General features: G+C 40.2%; 1 protein-coding gene and 1 long non-coding RNA gene across 2 annotated transcripts; one reads left to right on the top strand and one right to left on the bottom strand.

Annotated features, from left to right (window-relative positions):
* Positions 1 to 4,666: 4,666 nt before the first annotated feature.
* Positions 4,667 to 19,331, bottom strand: LOC140578657 (uncharacterized). The gene is made up of 3 exons (XR_011982927.1): positions 19,252 to 19,331; positions 11,137 to 11,194; positions 4,667 to 7,482 (listed from the first exon to the last, which is right to left on the bottom strand). It is a non-coding gene; the product is annotated as an uncharacterized lncRNA (long non-coding RNA).
* Positions 6,257 to 7,604, top strand: LOC140578656 (serine/threonine-protein kinase pim-1-like). Its single transcript, XM_072700350.1, has 4 exons — positions 6,257 to 6,390; positions 6,832 to 6,926; positions 7,072 to 7,116; positions 7,203 to 7,604. The coding sequence occupies exons 1-4, from the start codon at positions 6,291 to 6,293 to the stop codon at positions 7,587 to 7,589; spliced, it is 627 nt and encodes a 208-aa protein (XP_072556451.1). The 5' UTR covers positions 6,257 to 6,290; the 3' UTR covers positions 7,590 to 7,604.
* Positions 19,332 to 20,109: the final 778 nt, after the last annotated feature.

Here is a 20,109-nt window from a genome sequence, read left to right as displayed (position 1 = left end):
AAGGAAAAATTTAGTTTAAAACCTTATTAAGCAGCCTGATCTTTGACAACTTTATAATTTTAACTTTTAACAAACTTTTTATTAAGTGTGACCCAACCAAGTACCATGTGATTTTGGGAGCTGTAAATGAGCCTGGTCATTGGATACTCATAGTAAGAAAAATATACAGCACTATATTTTTTCTGTTTGGTACCAATGTAATAGCAATGCCTGCATGACTCACAAAAGAGCATTTCTCCAACCTTACACAGGCTATTTTCCCAGTGGAGCAGAGAAGTCTTGTGCTTGACCCCCTGGGCAGTGATTTAGCTAAACTAGAGAGGTGCTCTAGGTTCTCAGAGTAAGATTATTCTCACTCTAAATGACATATTTAGTGGTTATTTATGTCATGCAATTATGTAATGCCATTTACGCCTGTTTTCAGGGCATTCATGAAAACAAGAGGACATGCAGTGTCCTTGTGGACATCAAGCACAATCCCCCATTCCCTTCAGAGGGATCCTACCTCGTGTGGAGTTTTTGTATTGAAAGTTGGTTCACTTTCTTGCATATTGTCTTATGTCAACAAACCATCTGACAAGTATTCGAAACTAAGACATCAATTTCATTTGTGCTTTCATATGTGCAAAGTGATGAGTTATTGTTGCAGTGTACTGTAGTGTACTTTCAAAAGTGCCATCTATAACGCACTATGGTTTTCATCTTATTTTCAAAGTAGAATCCATAAATGCTGAATTTAAATAGCTTCCTCCACAATCATGTAACCAATAATCACACAGACAGTAATTAGCTTAGTATTTGATTTTGTAGTGAGTACATTGCTCAGAAAAACATTAGAAACATAACCCCTGTTAACCATCGTAACACAATGACATAAGTGTTATACAAGGGATTAGACCATTTTTTAAGGCTAATAAGTAGAACCATGATGAGTTCTCATATGACAGTGTAGAGTGCTATTGACCATTCAGTTAATTCTGTCTTTTGTAGTATGCTGACCAACTTCTGGCTGGGGAGCCTCTGACATTCCCCAATGCAAAGGCAGATGTCACAAAATACAGGAGAGAGGTGGCCTTGACATTGCTCAGATCTACCGGTAAAAATGTTCTTTTTAATGCATAGTTTCATAATTCCATTCCTTTGACATGTTAGTCTGTAAATAATTCCATATCTTACTTAGACCTCTGCCACTACTGTGGTGAAGATGACACGAAGAGTCATGGCAAAAGCAGGAGAAAAAAAGACCTCACCACTATCTGGGTAAGATGCCACCCATGTAAACAACTCAAATGTTGTGGTCTTGTGTATTCTGAAAAACTCTGTAAATGCAAGGGAATTATATTATTTTTTTACACATTCAAGATTATTTTGCAACATAAAGATTGACTTACATAAAGCTTGCATTTGTGGTTATAGATTCAGTGTGACGACTGTGAAAGATGGTACCACCTGGAGTGTGTTGGAAGACCAGATGTAAATCAGCCCTACAACTGCTCTGGATGCACCTAATTCTTTAAAATCCTGAAAGTACTTGTAAATAGTTGTAAATGTATTTAACTGGGTAATTCACAGTTTCTTTCTTTCTTCATTGTATTTTAATGGTTGACACTAAAAATACACCCCTGTTTTGACAAATACAGTCATTGACAAAAGTCTTGTCACATAAGGACATAGTAACTTAAAAAGGCATATAACTTTATTTCTAATCAATCAATTGTTACATTGAATGGATCAATTTAATGCCAAGGGTTTTCACATTAATAACTGGGTACAAAATGAAACAGTCAAAAAGTGTCCTGATGTTCACAGCTTGTTAAAGTCCATAACACCTGTTTTTGCAAGGACAAAAGTCTTGTCATGTCTTTTAATTATTCAACCAATCACAAATTAGAGGTTCACCTGTGACAAATATTGTAATGAACATAATCCCAGGTGTGTATAAAAAGAACCCCAGCACACCAGACCTTCACTTGAAGTGCAACCTAACTTCTGACAACATGCCAAAGATTCAACCACAGACCAAGTCTGCTGCTGAGGTGGCAGACATCGTTAATGTATCCAAACGTCAAGTGGAGAGGATTAAAAAAAGATATGAAGAAACTGGTGATGTTCATGACAAGCCCAGGTCAGGCAGACCCCGTAAGACAACTCTTTGAGAGGACCGTTTGTTGCTTCGAAAGTCCAGGGCCAACCCTTTTTCAACTGCAGCAGAGCTACATCAGAACTGGTCACCAGAAACCGCTGTGTCTACAAGAACAGTTTCTCGAATTCTCGCACGCAGTGGTCTCCATGGCCAAATTAGTGCTCAGAAACCAGCATTAACAAGAACACAACAAAAAAGCATGTTGAATTTGCCAAGGCCCACAGCTTGCAGCAAGGATGGACAGAGGCAAAGTGGCCGAAGGTTGATTTTTCTGACGAATCATCCATTGAACTACATACCAAATGCCGCAAATACTGCAGGAGACCTGTTGGAACCCGCATGAACTCAAAATTCACCCAGAAAACAGTCAAGTTTGGTGGAGGAAAAATCATGGTTTGGGGTTACATCCATGGGGGTGTTCGAGAGATCTGCAGAGTGGATGGCAACATCAACAGCCTGAAGTATCAAGATATTCTTGCTGCCCATTACATTCCAAACCATAAGAGAGGGCAAATTCTGCAGAAGGATGGCACTCCTTCTCATACTTCAGCCTCCACATTGAAGTTCCTGAAACTGAAGAGGATCAAGGTGCTCCAGGATTGGCCAGCCCAGTCACCAGACATGAACATTATTGAGCATGTCTGGGGTAAGATGAAGGAGGAGGCTTGGAAGACGAAACCAAAGAATCTAGACGAACCCTGGGAGTCCTGCAAAACTGCTTTCTTTGCCATTCCTGATGACTTCATCAACAAGTTATTTCAGTCATTGCCAAGACATATGGATGTGGTCCTCCAAGCTCATGGGAGTCATACACATTATTAATTTTTTTTTCCAAGGCACCATGACTTTATGTTCTGATGTTATTGTAGCATGTTTGTGTATTCTAAATGAAGTATATGTATAATTTCTACATTATTTTTGCATATGACAAGACTTTTGTCCAGGCAAAAGTTGACCTTTCTGTCCTAATTACATGACAAAACTCAATGAATGATGCAAAACTTTATTTTGGTATAATAAGCATAATCTAGAGGGCTTTGCCTTTTCTTATAAGCCATTTCTGATTCCAACTGATTAACTACAGGTCAAGTTATTATTTGTTGTTCCTACAACTTGGTTAAGCGACAAGACTTTTGTCAGGCACTGTATACTCAGCAAAAAAAGAAACGCCCCTTTTTCAGGACTGTGTATTTCAACAATAATGTTGTAAAAATCCAAATAACTTTACAGATCTTCATTGTAAAGGGTTTAAACAATGTTTCCATGCATGTTCAATTAACCATAATCAATTAATTAACATGCACCTGTGGAATGGTCGTTAAGACCTTAACAGCTTACAGAAAGTAGGCATTTAAGGTCACAGTTCTAAAAACGCAGGACACTAAAGAGACTTGTCTACCGACTGTGAAAAACACCCAAAGAAAGATGCCCAGGGTCCCTGCTCATCTGCGTGAACGTGCATTAGGCATGTTGCAGGGAGGCATGAGGACTGCTGATGTGGCTAGGGCAATAAATTGCCATGTCCGCACTGTGAGACGCCTAAGACAGCGCTACAGGGAGACAGGAAGGACAGCTGATCATCCTCGCAGTGGAAGACCACGTGTAACAACACCTGCACAGGATCGGTACATCCGAATATCACACCTGCGTGACAGGTACAGGATGGCCACAACAACTGCCCGAGTCACACCAGGAACACACAATCCCTCCATCAGTGCTCAGACTGTCCGCAATAGGCTGAGAGAGGCTGGACTGAGGGCTTGTGTGTTCCTGGTGTGACTATTGTTAATTAATTGATTATGGTTAATTGAACATGCATGGAAAACATTGTTTAGACCCTTTACAATGAAGATCTGTAAAGTTATTTGGATTTTTACAACATTATTGTTGAAATACACAGTCCTGAAAAAGGGACGTTTCTTTTTTTGCTGAGTATATTTTTCCTTTAACTGAACATAAAAAGTGTTCACATTATGTCACATTTCTATTAAAGTATGGCCCAGTAGCTTCTAACTGTAAGTCACTGACTGTCATGAAACAGAAAGCTTCATTGACTTTCTGACAGCTGCCGTCGGATTGTGTGACCCCGTAAGATTCCAGGAGAAAGCAGTAACGCAACAGTGAAAACAACTTCAGGTTACTTGTCATGACTAGATATTATAATCCTGTAAAGCTTTCAGAACTGGGGTGTACCAATCAGCTGCAGCGGGGGGGTCACACTTTCTGACAGCTGCCGTCGGATTGTGTGACCCCGTAAGATTCCAGGAGAAAGCAGTGACACTGCAATAAAAAATATGTTGGGTGAATTATCATAAGAATTATAGAATAAATAATTATGCAAATAATTAATTGCTGAGATGTACAGTTTAGCGCTGGCAAAGGTGGTGACATTTTCTGACATCTGACGTTAGATCGATTCCTAATGCGTGAGCACACAGTACACAGCATCATACATCACAAAACTGGCTAAATAAACAGCTGTGTAAGGGTCAGAACGTAAGAAAAATTCAAATAAGCACTTCGTAGTTTTTAAACTTTTATTTGAAATCTGCATTTACATATATGAATATATCCTTAGTCGATGGTTCTATGTAACTTGCACACATCCCATTTGAAATAAATAAATCAAAAATAAAAGCGAGCAATCGGTGGAAACAATCGCAACATCAGTTACTTGCTTTGCAGCTTAGAAATACCCACTGTTTTAGCCAGCCATATAACTCGCGAATGTTGATTCGGAATGTACATGCAGAAGAGTTATTTCCATTCATGGCTCCGGAGACAACACTGAGAAATGCAAATAATGGGACGGATCAGAAAGTGGAAATGCTGCAGCCTTGAAAAACCTACAGTGATTACGGTACGGAACATGCGCAGAGTGCTCGTGCACGTGAAGACGAACCTCGCATTCTTTCCCAGTCATATGTGAGACAGCGCCCCTAGAGTCACACATTACGACGGTCACAAAATATGGTGTAACACCGGCACCGACAGGAGGATGAGGCATGTCAACCAGTGAAGAACCAGCTGGAGCAGAAGTGTGATATCCTACTGCTCAACACCGTAGAGCAAATGCTACGCTAAGCTGAGGATGTTTTAATGAAATGTGCTGGTTAAATGAGAAAGACAGGCTGCCGTGGGAACTTCATGCTTTGCTGTAACGTTGTGAAGATGCGCTGTATACATAAAATTGAATTGAATATTATGTACAGTACTGTATTGTGTTATATCGTATTTGAATTATACACACTTCAGTAATTTAATTGGTGCGGTACTGTAATTTGAAAAGCGTTTGAAACAACTACTGTGGTTTTAAATCGTCAATAAAATTAAGTAAATATATAGCGATCAACGCTGTCCTTATTTGAATGTAATAAATATACAAATGTGAATCAGATGGTAATCTGTCTAAGACATAAAGAAACAGAAAAAAACCATAATAACCATCATTCGCATATAATGATCAATTTCACCCAGAGAAACGTGATCATTACAAGCGATGCGTATTTCCGTTCAGCGGAACAAGATTGCCTTTCGGTGATCTTTTTTCAATCATTTTTGTTAAATATTCCCACAAATTAGCCACGTACGCTGTTTATGACTGGGCCAGAAACCTTTGACTGCATTTCGTATGTGATCGGTTAAGTTGTTTCTGGGTTTTAATCATAGCCGATCAGAACCGCAATGGCGGATTCCATGTCACTCCGTGATTTCTGATCGATGTACTAGTTGGAGATACTTTGAGCTTTAGAAGGAATGAACCACCGCTTATTAGAGGACATAACTAACAATTATCAATTCATCCATATTCAATAGTCGTGCATGTGTTTAGACTACAGGGAAACCGGAGAACCCGGAAGAAACAGACGGGGAGAATATTCAAATTGACAACTAATTATATTACTGCTAAATAATATATTCAAATATCTTATTTATTTTTCAATTTTACGACGGGGGGAGTGAGGGGGCCTCTGGGCTGCAGCCCATGTAACCCCGTGCATGATGCCGTCCGTTGTTCTAAAATCAACAATATTTGAATGATGCTCATCCATCCATCCGTAACTGGACAGCATCTTTTGCATCTTGCTCGGTATTGAGAAGGATCTCTTTGCTCTTACGATCGATTACTTTTTGGTCTAGAGCAATAATGGACAGGAAACGCTCCCGCTCCGATTCTGATGATCAATCTCCAGCGAAAAAAAGGAGGGAGAGTTCGGAAGTCCAGAGCACCGGCGATCCCCGCAAAGGTTTGTAGCAAAAGATGATTGCCTTTTCATAGGGAATGAAAATTACACATAAGAAAGCCATGTGATTCTCTTTAATAAGGCTTACTGCAAGAACAGATGTGAACACTGTCCTGGACTTATAGATTAAACAAATTAATGCAACAATTGATTCTTTGATTGATAAAAAAAATGTCGCTGAACGTTTGAAAAGCAAACTTATACCCAAATTGGTTCAATACTGTAGCTCTTTTGATTCTGAACCCGAGCTTACTCTGACTGCAGCATCTAATAGGCAAACTAATGATAATACTGAATTAAAAGGCCATGTTCGTGATAGGCATGTGGTAAAGAAATATTAATTCATGCTATTTAAAGTTAATAGTGAAGTGTCTGCAACTGTGTTATCCTGTAGAAAATGCTGTATGGACTCTTTTTCTGAACTGTACCTGCTTAATGTTGTAGAACATTTGGAGGACCTGTACCTCGAGGGGGAACTGCTCGGAAAGGGTGGTTTTGGAGCAGTTTTCGCCGGCATTCGCAAGGCCGATGGCTTCCCAGTAAGTCACCAAACGGTGTAGTCGTGACATGCAAAGTAATATCTCTCCAGAGATCCCTTTTATTACACCGGTTACAGGCACCTATAAAAGGCGATGCCTTCTCAATATGCACTACACTAAATTTGTGATTTTTTTTCCCCTCTAGGTGGCCATCAAATATGCCAGGAAGAATTATAAGGAGCTAGAACTGGTAAGTGTTTTCAGTCATGGAGCTGGGTTTATTTGGAGGAATTTCTGCCTAAATATAATATGTATATCCTGCTCTCCCATTCATAGCCTGGAATTGATGGGCCCATCCCATTGGAGGTGGCACTGATGAAGCTTGTTAGCCAGAAGTCATCCTGTGCTAACGTGCTGCAGCTCATCGACTGGTTTGATGGACCACAGGACTATATTATGGTCCTGGAAAGGCCGGACCCATGCCAGGATCTCTTTGACTTCTGCCAAAGTGAAGGAGGGATCCTGTCAGAGGGTGTTGCCAGGCAGGTGCTGGTGCAGGTGCTCCAGGCCTTGCGTCACTGCCAGGAATCAGGTGTCTTCCATCGAGACCTGAAATCTGAGAACCTCTTGATCAACACAGACACTCTGGAGGTGAAACTCATTGACTTCGGCTGTGGTGATATCTGGACAGATTCCCACTACACAAAATATTCAGGTCAGTGAGAGAGGCTAATTAAAATCCTGTCAAACTAACCCCTGGTTCAACAGCAAGTAGCGGGTAATCCAGTGCAGTGTTTCCCCTACCATTATATCAGGGGGCCGCCCCGCCCCCCCTTGAAGATCAAGTTCATTTAATTTAATCTAATTTAATTTTCTATGTAGCGCCAGATCACAACAGAAGTCATTTAAGGTTACCTTTCCTATAGAACAGGTCTATACATTGTCCTTTTATTAAACTAAATAGCCTTATGTTATTTATCGTATATACACAACAGCTTGTCATTTTTGTCTCTATACGGTCGCGGGTTTACAATTGTCCTCTGTTCTCTGTATCGCGCATGGCGGAGTTCCACCCCAATGCACGGCACAGAAACGTGTGCACACACACAGGTGAGCACACTCCCACCAGCAGACAGAGAGTGCGCGTCGGAAAATATGCTGCATCAGCCACCTAAGCAGACAAAAATCTCGGCATTTTTCAAACGCTCGCAGGGTGGAGGTCGAGACATACATCCGCAATAGGCAGAACGGAGAGCATCTTGCAGCCTGCATGCAGATCTCAATAAATGGGCCAGATATTTCTGACTTCCCATATCAAGAAGCTCTAGAAATGTTCTTCTAGAAGCCCAGAAGGATATACTACAGTGACAAAAGCTGCACACTTTGTGGATAATTGTCATAAAAAGAAATGTTCTGATGTTTAGTGCAGTTGTTATATTGACTGCTGTCATTAAAAGAAACGCATGAACACCATGAATCCTGTCAGTGCCCTTCTGCCGCTCCCCCCCCCCCCCCCCAAACTGTAAACCTAGGGGAAACACTGCAGTGATTAAGTAATCTGGACTTGTGATAAAACTCCCAGCAGGGGAGTTGGATTTGTGTTCTTGAGTCCTAACCTAACTCGTTTCATTAAAAATATCTAGGTTTATGAAAGATTTTGTGAGTTTCTGAATGATTTTGCTTCGTTTCAGGGACAAAGGTCTTCGCTCCCCCAGAGTGGTTCCTGAAGGGGCAATACCTAGCTGGCCCCGCCACAGTCTGGTCTGTGGGGGTCACACTATTTACATTAGTGTGTGGTCACCTGCCCTTCCCCAACAAGAGGGTTGCAAAAACCAGTTGTATGAGGTGGTAGAGCACTACGGTTTTGGAGTATCCAAGTTCCAAACAGAGGACCACATCAAAGCAGCAGAAGAAAAAGAAAAGCACAAAGCTACGTCCTTCTACCATTTTCTCGTGTCCTGATAAATGATTTTTGATATAGTCATTGTTAGTGATGGTTTACTTGCTGTAATACTGACTTTTTATGTTTCATTCCAATCCAGGTTGCAACAGATGCATGTAGAGGACCAATGCAAGGCAGCAAAAGAAAAAAATATAAAAGCTAAGTCCTTTTCCTACTTCTCACACTTTCCCTTTGTCCTGATGATCCACTCATTTTCAATGCTAGAAGTTAACAATATACAGTATGTCTTTTCTGTCCAGAATTCCAATGGATCCAAGAACAGATTACCTCCTGTAGGAAATCCCTGCAAAGCGTAGTGGATGCAGCCAGTAAGATCATCGTTGCCCCACTGCCTTCCCTCAAGGACATATTCCACATCCGCCTCAACCGTAGAGCCATCAGTATTGCCGACAACTCTTCTCACCCCTTACACTCCCTCTTCAGCTTCCTCCCCTCAGGGAAGAGGTAACAGAACCTCTGGGTGTCAGGGTCAGCTCCTGTTGTCCTACTCGGTGTCCCTTCCCTGTTCGGCCAGTAGGCGTTGCTGGTCATCCCGTCCCTCGTGTTGTCAGTCTTTGTGTTTTTCCTTGTTCCCTGTCGGCCTCATGGTTCAACACATTGAGCATCTGGTTGTCTGTGAATCCTTCTGTCCTGTGTTTCAATCCCACCTCCTCTGTTTTTGTATTTTGCTCCCTAGTGTTTCATTTGAGTTTTTCTAATTCTTGTCTGGTGATTTTGTATTTGGTTTTGGTTTCGTTCCTTGTGCCCCTGCTTGTGTTTTTACCTGTCTGTAATTCCCCAGTGTTAGATTCTGTTTCCCTCTTTCTTGCTTAGTTCTTAGTTTCCCTGTTTTAGTTCCCTGAGTTAATTAGTTTCACCTGTGACCTGTTTTCCCAGTCTTTGTTAATTAGTCTCACCTGCCCTGTGTTAGTCTTGTTACACAGTTTTAGTTTCAGTATTTAAGTCCCTGCTTCTGTTCCTCAGTGGTTCGTTGTTTGTGACAGTTGTTAGTGTAGTTTTGGATATTCTGTTAGTAGCCTGCCTGCCTGACCCCCTTTGTAAATTTAGTCTTTCTTTATCCCCTTTTGTTTTTGACCCCTCGTGGTCCTTTGGTTTTATTATGTTCGTAGTGTTTTCTGTTTTGTTAAATAAACCGCTGTTCTTTGAGCCGCAAAAGGGTTGTCCACCTTTGTGCCTGCACCATGCCTCATCCCCGCTCCAAACCCGCCCGAGTCTTTGACACTGGGCCCGATCCACAAGATTTTCCAATAGCTGCCAGAATACTGAACTCTGTCTACTACCATCACCTCCCCACCACCCACCCCTTGCCTTTACTTTTTTATACTGTATTACAAAGACGAGAGAGGAACAGCATATCCATTCCCTTGTATGTTATGAACACATAGGGAATTGACAATAAAAGCCTGTTTGATTTGAAGAAAATGTAAAATAAACCTGATCAGTGTTAATTGGAGGCTGCTCCTCTACAATCTCCTTATGTCTTAATGAAAAGGTCTGGTTCATCAGCTGATTTACATGCACTGCATTTGGTGACCTTTTCTTCATCTTGTTTTCAAGCATCTGTCTAGAGCTTTCAAGTGTTCTTGTATCTTGACCCTGTGGAAAATTTGGTAGGAAGTTTGTCTCACTACTTCTGGGTCTCGAGTTTTTTTTCCAGTTGACTCTCCATCTGGGTTTTGTCGTGTTCTCTTATTACTGCTGACTGAGACATCTGCAATTCCACACTGGCGAAGTTTGGAGTGTAGATTCCCCATTTTGAATTTTAAACTATTTTTCCATCCGTAGAAACCCGTGGTTGATCCTGGCTCAGCAAGGCAAGGCTGCTTAGCAGTTATCAATGAACATCAGTGAACTGTTCATCTTGTGGATAAGCTGAGAGTTTGTACATTTCCTCAGCCAGCTTCTGCAGAAAGTCATGCTTCATGTCTCGTGAAACTGACATGCGTGTGCCATCTCTCATCATCATGTATATTAAGCTTCAAGAAATATGGTACCTCAAAGGCAGAAGGCCATGGGTCACGTGAGGTTTCCTCAGTGCGAGGCAGTATTTCCGTGTCAGATGAACTAGCTGTAGACAAGGTGCCCGTTGAAGACAATACACTGGTTGAGTGTTAAACTGACACTTTCCAGAGAGACAGTGTTCAGTGTTGTTCTATCGGTCAATTCAGTGCTATCCGTAAGGTTGCAAAAAGCATGTTTGAAATCTGGGTCTTCATAGTGAAGCATGAAGTCATGCTGTAGCCTCAACCGTTTTTTCAATTCCTCTATTAATTCTTCCACAGTGCCTGGTCTCTCATGGAAAATTACCTTTCGAATGTCATTTTCACCAAGAACTATCCTCACTGGCCAGGACTGCTCCATGGTTCTGAAACAATAAAACATGACATTCAGCACAAAATGTAACGCTTCAGAGTAACAAACACCTTGCCTTTAACCCTGTAGGCAGAGAGTGGAAAGACATCATTGAAGTTTTCAGTTGGGTTACAAGCAAACATGTCTGTTGTTCATAGGCCCTGAGGTGTTCATGATATCATGCAAACACTAGTATCAACCAAAATGTGCTGAATCTGCCTGAAGCCTTGTAGGCCCACACATGAACCTACAGACACCACCATGTCCGCTGTGTATCTTGGCAAATTCACATTAGGCTAAATTAAGGGCAAGAGAAGCTTCACTCAGACAGGTAAACACCAGACGCAAGTCATTTAAATGTTCTGGCCACGAAGATGAATACACAACTATATCATCTAGTTATGCAGAGCAATTACGAGCCCCAGCTGTATTAATCAATCTCTGAAAGGTGGCCGTGCATTTCGGAGGCCAAAAGCCATAACAGAGTATTGTGCAAAAGATTCTGGTGTGACAAAAGTAGAAATGTCAGATGCCCTGGGTGTTAATGGTACCTGCCAATATCCCTTCAGTAAATCAAGTTTACTAACAAATTGAGCTGAACCCGAGTTGTCAACACAATCCTCCATGCGAGGTAACGGATATGAATCAGGCATCCAGTCCCATCCGGTTTAGGAACCAAAAGACAAGGCAAGCTCCATGGACTAGCACTAGGCTTGGCAAAACCATGCGACAATAAATACTGAACTTCCTCCGTCATGATGCGTCTTTTAACAGTATTCACATGATACAGATGTTGTTTAAGAGGCCTGTCAAAAAGCACTTGCATATCGTGGGATATTACATGCGTTTGCGAAGGCGTATCACTAAACCATGACAGGAAAGAATGGATCAAATCAATAATACCAGCTTGTTGTATAGACGGTAAATACTTCAAATGATTGGCTAACTCTGTTAATATCTGTGTTTTGAAGACGAGGACACAGTAATGAAGGTTCACCTAACCGTAAATTGTCACTCTCATCTTCCCCCTTCCCCATAGAAGCTAAAACAGCAATTGAAGTGGGTGAAGGACATGCACTCACAGAAGACACTCCAAGTACTTGATAGGCTTTCAACATGTTTATATGGAAAACACGAGACTTACGTTGACAATCAGGAGTACAAATCACATAATTTGTGTCATTGATCTTCCAGTCAATCACATATGGACCTGAAAACGTTGCCTTTAACAAAGACCCTGACATAGGCAATAATGCTAGAACTTGGTCCCCTGAATTAAAAGACCTAGAAACAGCATTTTTATCATACTCCTTTTCATACTACCTTGAGCCTCGCATAGATATATTTTTGCTAACGAACATGCCCTACGCATTTTATCATGAACATTTGCCACAAACTCTAAAACATTCTGCTCTGGAGCCCCCTCTGACAATATCTTGTCTTTTACCAATTTCAAGGGGCCACACACAGTGTGCCCAAAGACAAGTTCAGCAGGACTAAAACCTAGTGAATCCTGCACAGCCTCTCGGCAAGCAAATACAACAAAAGGAACCCCCTCGTCCCAAGCTCTACTAGTGTCCATGCAGTATTTCCTTAGCATGGATTTTAAAGACTGCTCAAGGGCCCCTTGAGACTCTGGATGGTACAGGCTGGAAGCAACATGCTTTATCCCCAGTGTCTGCAATACCTGTGTAAAGGTTCTGGACAAAGGGTTCTTGTAGGTTTCAGTAAGTTAAATTTAAGACCTTTTAAGACCATTATGAGTAAAATTTAAGACCAACTCGATGCATTACTAGAAACATTCAAATGATACCAGAAATTCTCATATTTTATGTCATTCATATCATTAGCCCAACATCCACATATCATATGTGTTTACAAAGTGTGTTTTAATAAGTTTACATGTGTTTAACGCATGTGGGAGGGGTATTTTAAGGCTTAAACTACAAAAAAAGTTTATTTATATGGTCTTTCTATATCGTGGATTTTCATCTATCGCTGATGGGTCTGGAACGCATCCTCCGCGTTAGGCGGGGGATCTATACACACACACACACACCGCGTATTTATGTGTGTGTGTGAATAAAGAGTAAAATGGAATTAAAAAATAGTACAATTCTGGGTTATTAATAATCATATATCAGGACTGTAATACGTAATATACTTTACATATGCCATGAGGTACCAAACTGTTTAATAAAAGCTGGATGGGAAAAAACAAAAAAAACAAAGAACATTGGACACGACATGAGGAATCAAATGAGATACTAGCCTAAAAAAACTAAACAAAACAAACCAATAAAAACATTGTGATGTAATATAAAATCTCTAATTGTGTCTGATTTTTAGCTGTACATTTACTGTGTCATGCCTTTCGGCGGAGAAGCAGCACAGATGCCGTGAGATCGGGTGAATGAGGGCTTATTAGAATGGAGACAAAACAGGAACATCGAAGAAACGCAAGACGGACGTCAATGACCGGACTGGGGAAAACATACCTAATGCAGACTTAAATACATAGGACTAATGAAAACAACTGGAAACAGCTGAGGACATGTGATTCCACAGGAGGTTAATGAGGGGGCGTGGCACACGGGAGGAGTGGACGAGTTGGCTATGACATGCCTCATTCTGCACTTTTAATCAGATTTAGAATTTCCAAGCAATTTTTATTCAAACATTTCTATTTTACTTTCTTGTCTTGGTTTAACTATTTTGAATCTTGTTTTTATAAAGCACATTAAATAACCGCTGTGTATGATAATAAACTTGTCTTGCCTTACCATAAGGAGACCGAGAAACGTTCTCCTCAACTAAAAGCTACATGCTGAAAACTAAGACATTCACAAGGTAACTCCATGAAAAGCTCTGTAAAAGTAGAAATGTGTATTTTACGGTAAGATAACGTGAGCCAACTGGCTAGTTACTGAAAAAATTCACTCCAGTCATCAGAGAAAAAAGTTACTAATGCACTACATCAAAACATTTACATTGCAATAATGTATGGCATGAAATAAATAAACTTGTAACTATATCATTCAGTAATACAAACAATAAAACAACATACTGTTCACACTGGCCTCAAGAACTAAGTTAGGGCTTGATTCCCCTGCACTTCCTGTTGTGGCTGAGCGTGCAGATGGCTGAGTGTGCAAATGGCTGAGAGTGCACGTTCTGCTGCCAGACCCTTCTCAAACTAGATGGTTGCCTAGCTACAGTGATCAAGCAATGGGATTTGTAGTTTTATCACCACGCAGACACCGGTGCAGACCAGAAAACACAACCAACGGATTAGTTCTACAGCATTTTACTATTTTATTTTCTGCGGACAACGCTTCTTGGGAATGCATGGAGGTAAGAATTTTAAGACTTAGGTAAATTAAATTTAAGACCTAGGATGTAAATCTGGGCTTTTTAAAGACATTTTAAGGCCTTAAATTTAACTTTCTAAATTTTAGACTTTTTAAGGCTTTTTAAGACCCCGCGGGAACCCTGTGGACATGAAGTTAGTTCCCTGATCAGATTGCATAACTTTAGGCAAGTCAAAAATGGAAAAGAAATGAATCAAAACCTTATTCTGCGTTCCATTTGCCTTGGGATCCAATTTTCAGATTCCGAGATTACGTCATATCCGCTAAAAACTCGGGAAAAACCCGTTCCATTTGCCACAGAAGTAGCAATACCATGGACCCATATGAAAAAGCAAGATTTTTTGCTTAGCCGGACAACTTGTTGGATTTAAGGTACCTCAATTTAAATGGCCTTTGTCTTCGTTCACTTACAATTAACCCGAACTACCTCAAATCCGATAAATAATCCAACAATCATGAAATCCAATTCTAGCCCGGGTAATTGTTAGCCATTGTTAGTAATATCAGTTGATAACACATTACGCGCAGTGCTTTACGTATAAAACGCTGTAGCAACACGTCCACAGATAAGTTGGATGGTATAGTGTGTGACCGATTTAATGAGCCACAAATGAGAAGTAGTGCTTAAACAGGATAAAACTACAACTTTCCCTTCTGTTGATAAAGGGCCCAGCCATATTGGATTCAGAACTTGGGATCCTTTGTGCTGTCCGAGATATTTCTCAGATCTCCGAGAAACGGGAGCGCGCATGTCATCACAAAACTTGGAATCAGACTCGGAATCCATTACATTTGAAACATTTAGGGATAGTTTTCGGTTAGTCTCGATATTTGACACTTTCTAACAGGTCCAGAAAGCAGAATCTGTGGAATAACTGCAAAATCTGATTTTGCAAAACAGCACCATGTTCCAAACTGCTTGGTGTTTCCGACGTGTGACGACATTAGAGGAGAAACATACATTTGTGGAGGAGTACCTCAGATGGTACATTATATGCCAAAACCACATTGTTATTCAAAGGTAATAATTGTAGTCTCATTCTCTGCCTGAAATAATCAAAAATGTGAATGCCATGCTTAACAACTAGCCATGCACATGCCTAATTCACTGAACATACAAGAGTTGATTGTGTACTGACTGATCAGCTGTTCTCTGTTCTGGCTCCAAACAAAATATGAGTTCATTATCTTAAGGTTATCAACTCAGACTTTAGAGTTGAGCTCAAAGTTTGTTAAACCCACCTTAGGGAATTTCACCCAGCTTTGTTTTGTTTTTGAAACCCAGCAGCAACACTGTTTTGTCAGAGATCAATGAAAAGAAGTAAATACTGTACATAAAATAAATATGTTCATGTTATAGGTCCCAGGGCTCAGGGCACAGACGAAAATGTGGGTAAATGATAGCCTGTTTTAAAATTAAAAGAACGCAGACGGGAGACATCAATGGTGTTTGTATTCCAGGCGTTTCTTTGTCTAAAGAAAATCCCTATTCAACATATCACATCACTCTCAAACGTATCCAAATATAGACAGAATAAATCTCTATACTAGGGCTGCAGCTATCGATTATTTTAGTAATCGAGTATTCTGTCGATTATTCCATCAATTAATCGAGTAATCGGACAAGAAATACTTTTCATCTTATTAAAGAGCAATAGTAACTATTCAAAAAAGAAAAAATAGTCAGGTCTCTTAAAATGAACATCTCATGGGTTTCCTTTTTAGGAACATTTTAATGACTGAACTTCATACAACAACTGACAAAAGAACCTTTTAGTGCATTTATGTACATATTTGTTTTGTTTGTTTGTTTTTTTAAGAAAACACTTTCTTAAATGCAAAAATAAATAAAATAATGTCAAATAAAATTACTGAAAAAAGGTATATATACTGTATATATCCTAAACTAAGGCATAAATTAAAATGGCATTTACTCTCTGTATTCTTGTACATTTATAGGAGGTATAAAAAAAAAAGTTCTGAATGGATTGTATCTCCTGGATGAGGTAGGAATGGTGTGTGTATGTTCATGTGTGTGTAAGTGAATGTGAGTGACAGTGTGTGTGTGTTTAAGTGTGTTACAGAATGAGTGTGTGTGTGTAAGCCTTTAAAGGAGCATGTGGCAGTTGGATAATTCAGTGTCTCAGAGTTTTACTGGCCCAAGGCTGTTGGGGGAGGAGCGGTGGGTAATTTTTAGGGTTGGGTATCGTTTGGGGTTTTTTCGATACCGGTGCCAAATCGATACTTTTAGAACGGTACCGGTGCCAAAACGGTGCCTGAACCGATACTTTACAAAAGCCACAAAATGATGGTGGATGACTCAAGAACACATTTTTATTGAACAAAAAATTGAATGCTTAAAATTGAACAATATATTAAAAGTTTAAAGTATATATGAATATATATATATGTAAATACAAAAAACAACAAAACATAAGCCACCTATGTAATGTTAATTTAACATTACATTAGCCTACCACTAACCTGCGGAAAGGTTGCTGTCGTCATCATAATCGGTGGACTCCTTTTTGCTACGGTTGGTATGACTGGGGCTGGGGTTATCCACACCGATCGTGCCAGCTGTTGTCCGCAAGCTGTCAAGCACGGTGCATGCCTCTGCTTTTAAGTTTATTCCGTGTACCCTCAAATGTTTCATTAGATTTGACGTGTTTCTCCCTTTACACGCAACTACTGTAAAACATTTGCTGCACGCCGCGGTGTTGGAATCCTTTCTTGTGAAATATAGCCACACTTTCGACCGTTTAGTTTTAGGCATTTTAACAAAAGTTGTTTAATTTAGCAAGCTAAGATAACGGTAGACCACCTGCTGCCGTCAGAGCAAGTGTAACGTTAGTTGCTGCATTCACGCGCATCTCGGATGGTCTCATTTCCTGATGATGTCACGTGTGTGTTGATGAATATTATGCTTATTACAACTGTTTCATCATAGCCCCAGAGAACAAATATTTCAATCGACAGTTCAGGCATCTAAGCGGCACCGAAATTCGCGTTTTGTTTCGGTCCGGTACATACCGGTTATATAGGTACCGGTGCCGTATTGGCACCGATTTTCGGTACCCAACCCTAGTAATTTTTATATAATATTTATATTATTTATGTTATAATTATGTAATATTACTCATATTAATCGAAATCTGTACAATAATATTACTAGAGCCTTGAAATGGATCTAGTTGAGTACACCCCATGCTCCCCTTTAGACTCACCCCTGCATGCTGCAGGTATCACTGCGACAAAGTGTGACGGCTGCTGTTGGTCTGCTGCAAGTTGCCAAATTTAAATATTGTGTCAAACTAAGCTAACAGTCTATCTGCATACAAACAGCTTCTATTTTAACTTGTATAGGCTTCTATTTTAACTGCAGCCTTGCTGCTGTAGAACGGTGGTGAATATGAGCAGCTGAAAGCATTGTTTTTCTTCACCTTTCAGCTTGTTGAACAGCTGGTTTGATTAAGGACTCCTCGCCAGCTCTTTACCAGTACAGCTTTAGTAGCGATTACAAGCACTGCTGTTGTTTTCCTTCACTCCACCCGTGTAACGGAACCGTCTCTTTGCTGTTAGTGTATAGACAGGCCCCAGCTCCATGTTAATTAAACTACGACAGCATCATTTTCACTGCTGTTGTATTATCAGTGTTTTTGTTGAAGAAAAATAGGGGCTGCTTGGGCTGAATCTTGGTATACTTTTTTATTCACACATATGCCCATGAATACGTTTCTATCGCAGGTCTTCGTTTAACCGTAAATGTGAGTGAAACGCTCGCGCTTACCTTGTACTGGCTCCGCTCTGTGGAATGGATGCATAGACTGGGTGCTTTCTGTTGAGATGTTGAATCATTGACGTTGTGCTATTGTGGTAAGCTAATTCTTTTTTACAATGGACACGCTGTACAGTATTTTCGCTTTTCTTCTGTTTGAAATGGTTCCAAAATTTAGACATTTTTCTCAGACTTTCCTCACAATTTCCCTTGTCTTCCTCCAACGCGCCAACGAATCAAACCTGCTACACGTAATGCAGCGTAAGCACACTGTGCAACAGTAATAATCCTCCGTGTGAAACACGCTGATCACTAAGCGGTACATAGCCGTGCGGATTACACGAAGCATCGAAGCAAAGAATTTGCATTGAGGATTTTTTTGTAATCGAATTATTCGAGTTACTCGATGAATTGTTACAGCCGTACTCTATACATCCTATCACTTAACAATATCTGTTATATAAATCTCAATTCACTCAGAGCAAAAAAAACTATAAAGCTGTCCATTTAATTTACTGCCTTAACATATGCAGGAATAACACGTAGGTCCGTGCTTAACTGTGGCCTGGAAATAGCCGACATAGTGCGAGAAACATCGTACAATAACAAATATATATATTTTTCACATTCCGGTTCAGTCTAACAGTGAAAATAACTTCTAATCAACCGTTGAATAAATGCCAGGACAAGATACCAGGGAGGATAAAGAAACAAATTTCACATGTTAATAATAATAATAATAAAAAAGATGACTAACACGGGCGCCCTTTTCACGAACCACATTAATGTTCGGTTTTTAAAAAGCGAGACGCCATTACTTATGCTAGTAGAATCTTGCACTACTTTACCATTTCGATCACACAGTTAAACACCTGTTTGTAACATCTGAAACATGAAACAGTAGTTATTTACTGTACTAACCTGTTTTAGAATTAAAAGAACAGACATTCCAGGCGTTTCTTTGTCTATAGAAAATCCCGCGAAACTTCAACTACTGTTCCGTTAGACTATAGCCCCCTCTGGCGGTACACAGTGGAATAGCAATTTTAGTATTGCTTTTGAACAAAATACCTATTGAACACACAGTTTTTGACCGTGCTGCAACAGCATTCAAGTGTGTTAGTCGCTGTCTTTTGCCACTCTGCTAAGAAGCTGACTGCTGCAGATTTGGAAAGCATGTTCAGGCCAGACCTACTGTAGGTCCAGCGGGAAGCAACAGGCGGCAGAAAGAAGGCAAAATACTTGGATTTTGGTCAGATTATCTTCTGGACTGTGAAGGTTTGTCATTGCATTTTTGTAAAATATTTGCAGATGGTGACAACCCTTTTCGTTTTCCCAGATATTTCACATATATATATTTTAAAGACACTAAAACACAGTAAATGTTGATGTAACCCACTCAAAGGGTTAATTCATTTTGGCTTTGTATCTGAATTCTATGTTACTTTTTGGTTTGTTCAAATCTTCCTGTCCGGTAGATGGCAGTGTGTCATTCTGTGGGAGGAGGTTAGCTTGCGGTTACGAGCGAGCAGGGAAGAAGGAGGAAATGTAAGACCGCGAGCCGAGCGTTAATGAGCTGGAGGTTTACTGTAGCTAAGGTGAAGATTAATAAGTAGCTCAACAAGGTTTAATAGGGAACTTTTTCTTTTTTTATAAGCACTAAGCATAGTATGGGTAGGAAGTCGGACGGGGATATTGTTTTCTTTTCTCCGGTGAGTTCATTTGGTGTTCGCCATGTGTATGTTGTAAAGGCATAGCATGAAAAGGATGTATATCTAA

The sequence above is a fragment of the Paramormyrops kingsleyae genome, chromosome 16, assembly GCF_048594095.1.
Source record: "Paramormyrops kingsleyae isolate MSU_618 chromosome 16, PKINGS_0.4, whole genome shotgun sequence".
Lineage (NCBI taxonomy): Eukaryota > Metazoa > Chordata > Actinopteri > Osteoglossiformes > Mormyridae > Paramormyrops > Paramormyrops kingsleyae.
The sequence above is the reverse complement of the archived record's forward strand: the minus strand, read 5'-3'. Positions and strand labels throughout refer to the sequence as shown.

Bases quoted from the DNA above. Each gene is read 5' to 3' on its own strand.
- LOC140578656 (XM_072700350.1), top strand. From the start codon at position 6,291: ATGGACAGGAAACGCTCCCGCTCCGATTCTGATGATCAATCTCCAGCG. The intron at 6,391-6,831 runs GTTTGTAGCAAA...TTAATGTTGTAG, and splicing joins CACCGGCGATCCCCGCAAAG to AACATTTGGAGGACCTGTAC. The intron at 7,117-7,202 runs GTAAGTGTTTTC...TCCCATTCATAG, and splicing joins ATTATAAGGAGCTAGAACTG to CCTGGAATTGATGGGCCCAT.